This window comes from Scyliorhinus canicula, chromosome 15 (genome assembly GCF_902713615.1).
Source record: "Scyliorhinus canicula chromosome 15, sScyCan1.1, whole genome shotgun sequence".
Lineage (NCBI taxonomy): Eukaryota > Metazoa > Chordata > Chondrichthyes > Carcharhiniformes > Scyliorhinidae > Scyliorhinus > Scyliorhinus canicula.
In genome coordinates this window covers 126,323,279-126,335,816 of record NC_052160.1, presented here as the reverse complement: position 1 = coordinate 126,335,816, position 12,538 = coordinate 126,323,279, and the positions used below count along the sequence as shown (strand labels likewise).

General features: G+C 47.3%; 1 protein-coding gene across 5 annotated transcripts in view; it reads right to left on the bottom strand.

The window, feature by feature from the left end:
- The window catches only part of foxp4 (forkhead box P4), a 483,722-nt gene that overhangs the window by 44,596 nt on the left and 426,588 nt on the right, over window positions 1-12,538 (bottom strand). For all 5 annotated transcript variants that reach the window (XM_038819852.1, XM_038819849.1, XM_038819853.1 and 2 more), the window contains exons 10-12: window positions 10,947-11,030; window positions 3,982-4,183; window positions 293-369 (exon numbers count right to left, since the gene is read on the bottom strand). In XM_038819852.1, the coding sequence (XP_038675780.1) occupies window positions 293-369; window positions 3,982-4,183; window positions 10,947-11,030 (363 nt within the window). The remainder of the gene's footprint in view (window positions 1-292; window positions 370-3,981; window positions 4,184-10,946; window positions 11,031-12,538) is intronic.

Sequence of the window (12,538 nt, the reverse complement as noted above, 5' to 3'; positions counted from 1 at the left end):
TGGACCAGTTGGGTATAATGGCCTGTTTTGGTGCTGTAAAAAATGCAATGTAATTGTACCTAATTCCCGCCTGTTCTTATAAATTAGCGTTATCACGTGAGTGGTGAAACTGTTAACTCTGTGACATTACACCTTTCAGGATCTTTGCTCATTCGTCATTATACAAAATGATGCTTCTCTCCTTGGGAGATGGCAGAAGTGTCAATCTCTCACAGGACGTGCCTTCAGGGGGTTACAGTAGCCAGGACCCCAAACCATGTCCCAAATAAAGAGATGGGTTTTGTTCACTCACCTGCCGGATGAGGGAAGCGTATGTAAAAGGGGGTCGGACATCTGCATTCTTGTAAAATTCATGATTCTGAGCAAGTTCTGTAAGAAATCAGAAAGCACACATATTTGTGTTAATGCCGAGTGCTTGGTATCAATCCTTACTCACATTATCTGTGTATATACTGGGATGTCAGTAGTTTAAAGGGAATAGAGGGGAACTAGTTCCTAGAGTGTGTTCAGGAAAAATACTCCACCCTCCCAGTCCAATGAAAATGAAATGAAATGAAAATCGCTTATTGTCACGAGTAGGCTTCAATGAAGTTACTGTGAAAAGCCCCTAGTCGCCACATTCCGGCGTCTGTCCGGGGAGGCTGATACGGGAATGGGGGCATCGCTAGACCATTTAGGGGAACATTTAGAGAACAGCGATCATTGTATGGTAAGGTTTAGGCTGGTGTATAAAAAAAGGCGAGGAACAATCCAGAGTAAGAATAAATATCGTGGGGGAAAGCCAACTTCAATGGGGTAAGAATGGACCTCATCCAGATAAATTGGAAGCCATGATGTGGAGATGCCGGCGTTGGACTGGGGTGAGCACAGTAAGAAGTCTTACAACACCAGGTTAAAGTCCAACAGGTTTGTTTCAAACACTAGCTTTCGGAGCACTGCTCCTTCCTCCGGTGAATCAGATAAAATGGAATCAAAGGTTGGCAGAGAAAACAATAACTGAACCACTAAACACTTAAAGGAAAGACAGTCAGGGCACATTTGAGGTACATTCCCATGAGGGGGAAAAGGTAAAGCAAACAAATCCAGAGCTTTCTGGATGGTGAAATATATAAAAATTAAGATTTCTGCTTATGACCGATGTCCGGTGCATAATACAGCCCAGAACCAGGCTGAATAAAGAAGGTTCAAAGGGGAATTAAATTATCAAATAAGAGAAGCAAAGAGATAGTATGAAAAGAGGCTGGCAGTCAACATAAAAGAGAATCCCAAAGTCTTCTTCAGGCATATAAATAGAGACCGTGTGTTAATAGGAGGAGCAAGGCCAATTAGGGACCTTAAAGGGGATCTACACCCGGTGAGATGGAATAGGTGAGGCATTAAATGAATACTTTGCATCTGTCTTTACCAAGGATGAAGATGCTGCCTAGGACATGGTGAAAGAGTAGATAATTCAAACACTTGAAGGATTTAAAATTGAGAAGGAGCAGGTCCCAGGGCCAGATGAGATGCATCAAAGGATACTGAGGGACGGGAGAGTGGAAATTGTGGAGCGACTGGCCAGAATTTTTCAGTCTTCCTCAGACTCAGGGGTTATGTCAGAGGATTGGGGAACTGCAAATGTTACATAATTGTGAAAAATGTGTGTAAAGATAAGCCCAGTGAGTACAGGCCAGTCAGTTTACCCTCGCTGACAGAGGAAGCTTCAGGAAATGTTCACTCAGGACAAAATTAATAGTTTCATGGACAAATGTGGGTTAATTAAGGAAAGCCAGCATGGATCTGTTTAGCTACCTTGCTAGAGTTTTCTGATGAGGCAACAGAGAGAGATCACGAGGGTAATCACGTCAATGTGGTTTTCATGGACTTCCAAAAATTATGTGATACAGTGCCACATAACAGAGTGGACAGAGTGGAAAGGAATATGTGATTCCATTGGTGGGAGGATCAAGAACAAGCGAGCACAGATTTAAGGTCATGGGTGAAAGTAATAGCAACATGATGGAAACCGTTTTCACACAGCGAGTAGTTAGGATCTAGAAAGCACGGCCTCAGAATGTGGCAGAGGCAGATTCAACTGAGGCTTCCAAGAGAGAATTGGATAACTATCTGAAAAGAAAGAATATGCAGGGTTACAGGGAGAAGGTGGGAGAATGGTACTCGGTGAATTACTCCTTCACAAGAGCAAGTACAGACAAATCGGCTGTAAGCAACATCTGATTCTGTGCTCAGGGTTTATATCAGTTGGACTTTACTTCCACCATCAGTCCCCATTATCCAGGGCTTTTTTGTGTGCTTTCTCCTCCTGTTCTCTACCTTCTGTTGATTTTCAATTATTTCTGACTGCCCAACTCACACACATGGGCCTTTCATTGTGCCCAAGGTGCAACGCAGAATACTGATGGGATAGTGAATGAAAGAGGAGGCTTGGGCGATTCAGTGTGCAGACGTTCAATGGACCGGAGTAGGCACCACCCTTGAAAGGAATCAGAGCACCAATCATGTGGCTCCTCCTGGATGTAATCGAGTCTGTCCCCTCCTGGGTGTAATGGAGTCTACCCCCTCCAAGGTGTAATGGAGTCTGTCTCCCCCTGGGTGTAATGCAGTCTACCCCCTCCAAGGTGTAATGGAGTCTGTCTCCCCCTGGATGTAATGGAGTCTGTCCCCTCCCGCTGTAGCTCACCAGTGGCATGCAGCGATATCTTCTAGTTCCGCTGTTGACAACGGGGTTTCCCGTTGAATACACCACTTGCCGACGGGGGACTTCATGATCCCGCTGGCGTGAACGGCCAGAAAATCCCACCCGTTGTCTTTTCATTCCAGATTTATTTAATTAATTCGATTTAAGCTCCATAGTTGTTATGGTGAGAATTGAACTAATGTCTGGGAAACATTGATCCTGGGCAGTGGATTACTGGTGCAGCAATATGATTACTGACTATGCTGCTGTGCCTTATGACGATGCTCTAAACCATTGAACCATATTTTTAAATAAGCAGCTAAACGTTTGTCAGACACCACTTCAGGAACGCATTGCCTTTCCAGGTGATGATCATTACTTTGCCAGGTTTCTGCATCTCCTCTGGTCACATTTGACTTTCATTTCATGGACATCAATCATGTACCTTACTCCACGATGGGGAGTGGTATGCGATGGGGGCGGGGGAGAGCCTCTGAACTCTCCTTGAGCCTGTCCATATGAATCACTCACTGGAGAGTAATCAGGAGTTGGTTTAGCTCACTCAGCTAAATCGCTGGCTTTTAAAGCAGACCAAGCAGGCCAGCAGCACGGTTCGATTCCCGTACCAGCCTCCCCGGACAGGCGCCGGAATGTGGCGACTAGGGGCTTTTCACAGTAACTTCATTGAAGCCTACTCGTGACAATAAGCGATTTTCATTTCATTTCATTTTCAGTTGAACATTGCCCCTGTTCATTGTGACCAGCCCCGCCCCTTCACCAAAACCTGAACCTAATTCTCGTGTCCTTGTACGTGATCTGCATAGGCCAGGGATGACAAGGACATAAATCTACAGGGTATTGGACATAGGGCAGAGGATGGGCAGCACGGCAACACAGTAGTTAGCACTGTTGCTTCACAACGTCAGGGACCAACGTTCGATTCCCGCTTGGACCACTGTCTGTGCGGAGTCTGCACGTTCTTCCCAAGTCTGCGTGGGTTTCCTCCGGGTGCTCCGGTTTCCTCCCACAAGTCCCGAAAGACGTGCTGTTAGATGAATTGGACATTCTAAATTCTCCCTCCGTGTACCCGAACAGGCGCCAGAATGTGGCGACTCGGGGATTTTCACAGTAACTTCATTGCAATGTCAACGCAAGCCTACTTGTGACACTAATAAACATTATTATTAGATAGCTCTTTCAAAGAGACCGCACCAGTTTGATGGGCTGAATAGCCTCCGGCTGTGCTGCATCATCCTATATTTTCAACTCATGAACTAATACATTGAAAATCGAAAGTTTCTTACCTGAGGATAACGGCATGCAGTATTTGTCGGAATGCCTTCTCCGAATGGCTCCCATATTGTGCAAACTTGCCGAGCTGATGACAGAGGGTCCCTGCCTCATGGGGGTAATTGGTGTGGCGGCTGAGGTTGGCGTGTGAGGTAAACTTTCTGGGAAAATGTCTGAAGAACCCTTGGAAAGCGTGACATTCGACACCAGGTTCAGCTGACAGCAAACAGCGACCAGCAGGATGAACATTGCGCAGGATAGGGGAAAAGGACAGAAAACAGAAAGAATAAGCGTCACTGATAATCGTCTGGAGTTTCAGACTCTGTGTAGCCTGAATCGGGGGAATCCAGACTTTCTCCGCTAAATGACATTGTTCCACCGATTAACAGTTCCAATTAACAGATGTGTCACTTGAGAGCATCCTGCTTAGGCCCCAAGACAAGACGAGTAAAGGCCACAATGAATGCTCCTCGAACAGCCACATCTTGATGATTTTACAATGCACTTACAAAACCAATAATTTTATTTCCTCCTCTTTTCCTGATGTTGCCCACGCTCATTGGGTACACTGGCATTGGTTACTCACTAGAGCTCACCCAAAGGGCCATTGTTCAGGGATGAACCTAAACAGTAAATGCTGATAGACTATACCACCAAGCAGGGCAACATGTTGAACTCAGTCTGTCTTCAATTGATACCTGCTCATGTGCACTTTCCAGCAATTAGTTAGAGGAATCAGGGCACATCCATTTTTCTTTTCCCTTGTCTACTGGTATGAAAGTTGATGTAGTCAACAGGCACCCTGTTGAGGTTAGTTACACACAGAACATGAGGGAATATATAAGTAACACTGAGTCTGTAGTTCAGAAACAGGTCACAAGGGCCAACCAGTCTTTGTTGGTGTTTATTCCCCACATCAACCTCCTCCTGCATCTTCTAAACTCACCGTATCACCATATCCTCCTGTTCCTGTCTCCCTCATGCGTTCACCCAGCTTCCCTTTCAACATGCCGATACTATTCATCTCAACGATTCCCTGTTGCAGTGAGTTACACATCCTCATCACCCTCCAGGTAAAGTTTCTCTTCGAGTTTATGACTGGATTATTTAGTGACTGTCTTATATTTATGGCCCCCAGTTCCGGTCTCGCCACAAGAAGAAACATTCTCTTCGCATCCACCCTGTCCAACCCTTTCATTATCTCGAAGACCTTTACCAGGTCACTCCCAGCTTTTCTTTTCTCGCAAAAAGAGCCCCAGGCTGTTCAGTCGTTGTTGATTTTATAACCTGTTGTTATAACCTCTATGTTCTGTGCAGCTCCTACTCTGCTTACCTCATGACCGTCCACTTTAGTGAACAAGCAACTGGTTTGTTGCAGTAATGTGACCTAAATTTGTTACAAGAAGTTATATCTATGTCATGCTCCTCATGCCATAGGGATGTATGAGACAGTGTCAGTGACGTGGACACGTGGGGAGGGGGAGGATGAAGATTGGAAGCACAGAACGACAGAGCCGGACAGGAAAATAATTTTTTGTTTATTTGGAACTTTGCATTTTATTTTAATGAAGGTTCAAGAAACAGCGAATAAGAGCAGAGTGCGGCAGAGGAAACTGAAGACTTGGATGTCAGGAAGCAAAGTGTGAGAGGGGAAAACCAGGAAATTAAGAGGAAAATTCCTTCGAAGTAAAATGGCGTGGAATGCAGCATGTCACATATCAATAGGAATTCAGGAATTTATTATTCAGGAAATTATTTTCACAAGGCATGATTTAATGGAAACATTCCTAAGTGCCATTTTGGGCGAGTTTGGCGGGGCGTTTTTCCGCCGGTTGATTGGCTGAGATCCAGGCCGGTATTCACCCACACTTCGGGCGTGATGTAACCATAAAGAAACAGAGTCCTTTCAGGTCGGGATTAGACGGGTCGTCCCCGATGCTTGACCCCTCTATCTCAGGTCTCAATGGGGAACGCCCCGCCGATGCCACACAGTGCAGGAAGAGGCCGGGGCGGCCTTTAATTCTGCCTGTGTCCAGTGGGGTCCTGTAGGGATCTATGTTGGGGCTTTATATAAATTATTTAGATATGAATGGAGGAGCGGGTTAATCGGTAAGTTAGCAGATGATACAAAAATTGTTGGGGGGTAAATAGTGAGGAGGATAGCCTTCGATTACAGGAGGATGTAGACGGGCTGGCCAGATGGGCTGATCAGTGGCAAATGGAATTCAATCCAGATAAGTGTGAGGTGATGTACATGGGTAGGACAAACAAGGCAAGGGAAGGTATGATAAACGGCAGGACCCTGGGAAGCACTGAGGATAAAAGAGGCCTTGCTGTCCATGTACACTGGTCCCTTAATGTAGCAGAGCAGGTGGGTACAGTGGTTAAGAAGGCATACGGTATACTTGCCTTTATTAGCCGAGGCACAGAGTTTTAAGAGCAGGCAGGTTATGCTGGAACTGTATAAAACGTTAGTTAGGCCACAGCTAGAGTATTGTGTGCAATTCTGGAATCCACATTATAGGAAGGATGTGATCGCACTGGGAAGTGTGCAGAGGAGATTTACCAGGATGTTGCTGGATGGGCTGGAGTGTTTGTATGAAGAGAGATTGGATAGACGTGGATTGCTTTCCTTCAAGCGGGGGAGGGAGGGTGGCTCACAGTGGCTAGCACCGCTGCCTCAGAGCACCAGGGACTCAGGTTGGATTCTAACCTCGGGTGACTGTCTATGTGGCGTTTGCACATTCTCGCCATGTCTGCATGGGTTTCCTCCGAGTGCTCCTCCCACAGTCCACAGATGTGCAGGTTAGGTCGACTGGCTGTGCTAAATTACCCCTGGATGGGGTTATGGGAATAGGTTGGGGGATTGGGCTTAGGTAGGGTGCTCTTCTAGAGGGTTGCAGGCTCGATGGGCCAAATAGCCTCCTTCTGCGGTCTAGGGATTCTATGAGGAGGCTGAGGGGGGACATGATTGAGATGTCTAAAATTATGAGTGGCGTAGATAGAGTAGACAGGAAGAAACGTTTCCCCTTGGTGGAGGGGTCAATGACCAGGGGGCAGAGATTTACGGTAAGGGGCAGCAGGTTTGGAGGGGATGTGAGGAAAATCCTTTTTACCCAGAGGGTGGTGGGAGTTTTGAATTTTCTGCCTGAAATGGTGGAGGCAGAGACCCTCATAACATCGAAGAAGTATTTAGATGTGTACTTGTGATCCTAGAGGAAACAAGGCTATGGACCAAGTGCTAGAAAATGGGATTTGAATAGTTAGGTGTTTGTTTTTGACTGGCACAGAGGCAATGGGCCGACTCTATAACTCTATCCCAAATTGCCCTTGAGAATGTCATGGTGAGCTGCATTCTTGTGGTCTCTGTACACCTATAGTACTATTAGGGAGGGAGTTCCCGGATTTTGACCCAGCAACAGTGAAAGAATGCTGATATATTTCCAAGTCAGGATGGTGAGTGACTTGGAGGGAAACATCCAGGTGGTCATGTTACCATGTGTCTGCTGCCCTTGTCTTTCTAGATGGTAGTGGTCGTGGGTTTGGAAGGTGCTGCCTAAGGAGCCTTGGTGAGTTGCTGCAGTGCATCTTGTAGACGGTATACGTAGCTGCCACTGTGCATCGGTGGTGGAGGGAGTGAATGTTGAAGGTGGTAAAAGGGGCACTTTATCTTGGACGGTGTTGAGCTTCTTGAGAGTTATTGGAACTGCACTCACCCAAGCAAGTGGAGAGCGTTCCAACACACTGCAAACTTGTGCCTTTTAGGAAGTATCTTTAGCAGATGGACTGCAGCAATACAAGAATGTGACTCACCACCACTTTCACAAAAGGAAACTAATAATGGACAATAAATGGTGGCTTTGCCAGCGACATCCATACCCTTAATATAAATATAAAGGAGATTGGGGGGAAAAAAAAAATAGAGTTTGGTGAAATACTGAACATCTGCCACTAGATGTCAGCGACCGCCTAAGAAATCTTACTGATTGCCAGTTTAAGAAGCTAGCGACATCTAGGGACAGGGCAACAACACTGCATGGTCACTCAAACTGGCGACACTCTTTAAGAAACCTACTTCTGATGAGAAATGCTGTTTCTTCACCTGAGAGCCTTGGCAGGGGCTGTGAACAAGCCTCTCATCACAATCCTCGGATGGTGTCTACACCAGTGCACTGCCCAGCAGGGGGTCACTGAATAACCAACCAGATTCCACGTGTGGGATTCTCCGACCCCCCCACCGGGTTGGAGAATCCCTGGGGGGGCGGCGTGAATCCCACCCCGCCGCTACAACGCAGGATGCCGTATTCTCCAGCGCTGGTTTTCGGGCGGTGGGCGGGGTTTACGCTGCGCTGGTTGGGGGCCGTTGGCAGCGGCCTCCCTGGCGATTCTCCGGCCCACGATGGGCCGAAGTCCCGCTGGTTCTTTGCCAGTCCCGCCGGCGTGGATCAGACTAGATCCCTTACCGACGGGACCTGGCGACGTGGGTGGGCTCTGGGGTCCTGGGGGGGAGGGGGAGGGGGGGCGCGGGGCGATCAGGCCCCGGGGGGTGCCCCCACGATGGCCTGGCCCGCGATCGGGGCCCACCGATCCGCAGGCGGGCCTGTGCCGTGGGGCACTCTTTTCCTATGCGTCGGCCGTGTCAGCCTCCGCGATGGCTGACGCATAGGTGATTCCACCCCCCCGCGCATGCGCGGGGATGACGTTAGCATCCGCTGACGCACCCGCGCATGCGCGGACTCTTGCCGGCTGGCGGAGTCCCTTTGGCCCTGGCTGGTGTGGCGCCAAAGGCCTTCCACGCCAGCCGGCGGGGCGCGAACCACTCCGGCGCCGGCCTAGCCCCTGAAGGTGCGGAGGATTCCACACCTTAGGGGCGGGCCGAGGCTGGAGTGGTTCATGCCACTCCGTCCCGCCGGGACCCCCCGCCCCGCCGGGTATGGGAGAATCCCGCCCCTAATTTTTAAGGCTCTATCTTTTCCAGGTGTCAGTCATGGCTTGGTGGATATCACTCTCTTGCCCCAAGTCCCACTTCAGGCACTTAAATAAAGTCTAGATTAACACTCCCCGTGCGACACCGAAAGAACACTGCAATACTTGGGAATGCCATCTTGAAGATGAGATGTTAAACTGAGGAGCTAACTGCTCTCTTGGGTGGATTTAAATGACCCCAAGGTGCTATTGAAAGAAGAGCAGGGGAGTTCTCCTAAGTAACTTGCCTAATATCTCAACAAACATTACTGAAACAGATTGGCTGGACTTGATCAGATTGCTTCTTATGGGAGGCTGTTGCACATCCAGTGGCGACACTTTGAAAGTACTTGATTGACTGCAAAGTGCTTTGGAGTGCCTGCATTAGTGAGTGGTGCAACAGAAATAAAGTCCTTTCATTATCGACCTCCCAGGAGTAAGACACAGGCAGTGGATTGCCAGAGTGTACGATTGACTTCAATGTGGTCGCGTTGACTGGCTGCCGGGTAAGGTGGCAGTTTCAATGTTCCCGTTCTCTGTGATCTGACTGAGTGACCCGATTCCACTCATAAAAATTAATCAAATTTATATTCGGTTCATATTTCTCAAGAAGCCAGGAGAGTTGGAGAATTGTTTGGAAATGAGGAGAGAAAGTTTGAGTGTGAGAGGAATAGAGAAGACGAAGGTAAGAAAGAGAATGGCAGAATAAGAGAGCTGGGCAACGAGGAAGTGAGAAAGAAATAGAAAGGGAGGAGATGTCAGAGGAACTTTTTTTTAAATTTAGAGTACCTAATTATTTTCTTCCCAATTAAGGGGCAATTTAGCGTGGACAATCCACCTAATCTGCACATCTTTGGATTTCTGGGGGTGAGACCCACGCAGACACGGGGAGAACGTGCAAACGTCACACAGACAGTGACCCAGAGCCGGGATCGAACCCGGGTCCTCAGCGCCGAAGGCAAGAGTGATAACCACTGCGCCACCATGCCGCTCGGAGATGAAAGAGGAAATTGAAGGAAAGAAGGAAGGGACAAAAGGGGAACAGTAAGGAACGACAGGGGGATGAAGAATAGAATAGCTTGAATAAGTGAGAGAGGAACTGAGAGAGGGAGAGAGGAGTTCAAATCGTTTGGACAGGTGAGTAGAATAATTGATGACAGATTAGTGCTTCAAGACAGATGGAACAGGACAGAAAGAAACCAAACATTGGTTGGACTGTACAATAAGTACTCATTTACTAATTTGATAATGAAAATCATTTTGTTCCATCCTTGGGTTTTTTTCCAAAGCTCAAAAGATGAGATTTATTTATTTTAACACAACTTGATTGTAGCCCAAGTCAGACTGTCTCTTGGGATATAGCCCAGCTTGAAATTGCATTAATGTATCGCTCCTTCATTTATGTTACACTAAGTACAGATGATAGTTACCAACACACTTTCAGTGACTCACTTTTTGCCGATTCTTCTGCTCTTGCAGAATTTACGTTCAATAAATTGTGCACTTGTTTAGTGAGACACACAAACTAATGGGGCAATGAGTCAGTAAAATACAGCTCCCAAGATATGTTGTGCATCACACCATCCCAAACTCTTCAACGGCTTTGGCTCAATGCTGGCTCGCTGGGCTCTCAGTCAGAAGGTCATGGATGATGTCTATTGAACGAGGCATCAAACCATGGCCCTGCCTGTCTCTCAGATGGAGGTAAAAGGTCCCATTGCACTATTTTGAAGAAGAGCAGGGGAATTTTTCCAATGTCCGAGGCAATATTTCCCTCAACCAATATCACTGAAACAGATTAGTTACACATCATTTCAAGGCTGTTTGTGGGAGCTTGCTGTGCACAGATTGGCTGCCATGTTTCCCACATTTTAACAGTGGCCACAAAGCAAAAGTAGTTCATTGGCTATAAAGCACTTTGGATGGGTCTGAGGTACTGAAAGATGCTACAGAAATATAATTTGAAAGTTAATAAGAGTGTGGTTTAGATTGGAACTGCAGCTGAAATACTTACAGGTTGCGCAAAGGGCTTTGGATCTGATGGCCTCATGTGCAGGTGAGCCATCATGGCCTGAAGACGCTCGCTCTCTTTTGACAGCTGTGGACATCAAGAAAGACTGACTTCAACCCAATTGCATTGAGCATTTATTAGAGGTGAAGGGCTATGTTCGCACCTGATCATTCAGAAAATGGGAGCTTTTCAAAGGTTTTATGAGGTTTATCTCTTAGTTGGACAAGGATAAGTAGTTGAAAGAGGAATATCTGACAGCTGCAAGTCCAGGGATTGTTCAATTTCCTTGGAGCAGCTATTACTCCAAGCTAACATCGATCGTCCCCACTCTGCTTCATCTCACCCTGTCAGAATATCCTTCAATTTATTTCTCCCTCGTGTGTTTATTCGCCTTCCCTTTAAACTCATGCATACTCTTCACTTCAACTACCCCTTGTTATACCTCATTCTGAGCACTCCCTGGGTAAATAGATTCCTCCTGAATTCCCCATTGGATTTATTTGTGACTGTCTTACATTGATGGCCCCGAGTTCCAGATGCTTCCACAAGTGTCACGTTGAATTTTAACACCAAAAACAGGTGGTTTGTGATTGGGGCAGATATTTAAATTCAAAAATCACTATTCTGACCCCAATTCTCCTCCGACCCACCCATGAATGAAGTGAGTGAAAATGAAAATTGCTTATTGTCACAAGTAGGCTTCAAATGAAGTTACTGTGAAAAGCCCCTCGTCGCCACATTCCGGCGCCTGTTTGGGGAGGCTGGTACGGGAATTGAACCGTGCTGCTGGCCTGCCTTGGTCTGCTTTAAAAGCCAGCGATTTAGCCCAGTGTGCTAAACCAGACCCTAATAACCCATGATGAATTTAACGGAAATGGGTAAACGGTGAGCTGCCAATCCACTCCCAGGAAGCATGTTGGCAATTTAAATATTCTAATGAGGCAGGAAGCCTCTGCTTTGCAGGTTTTACAATAATTGGTCACGTTTCCCAGGCCTGAGATAACTTGACAGCTGAAAGGAGATGATGGCAGCTTTCAGGAAAGATGAAGTGCTTTTTCAGCATTGCATGTGGGCTGGGAGTAACTGAAATGCTTCTCCAAGGCACCCCCTCCCCCAACAGGTTCCCCTGCCCCACCCCAACCCATCAGAACCTCAACATATAAAGGCCCTCAGAATTAACCCCCCCACCCCTCCCCCCACCCAGCCTCACAGGGTCTCGGTTCAGGGTTCAGGCCTTCCCAGAATCTAGGATTAGAATTCCCCTGGGATGGGACTCTGCCTGAGATTGGGGGGGATCGGACCCCGTCATCTGGAGTCAAGGATTGGATTTCCCACCGTCACCCAGAACCACGTCCCTCACCGTCATGGACTGGACTGATCCGGTCTCACAGCCTGTTCCGGAGTCAATCAAATTGATTTTCAGGCAGGAAACTTGACAATCACAGTTGTCTCATATGGGAGGTTTCCCATTGGAAATCCTTCCACACAATCCACCGCGTGTTGACATCTAGGCAATGCTCTCTGCGTCAACGCAATCAAACTGTTCCATCAAGTTGCCCCTCAGTTTTCATCTTTCTCTGGAGAAAAGCATCCTA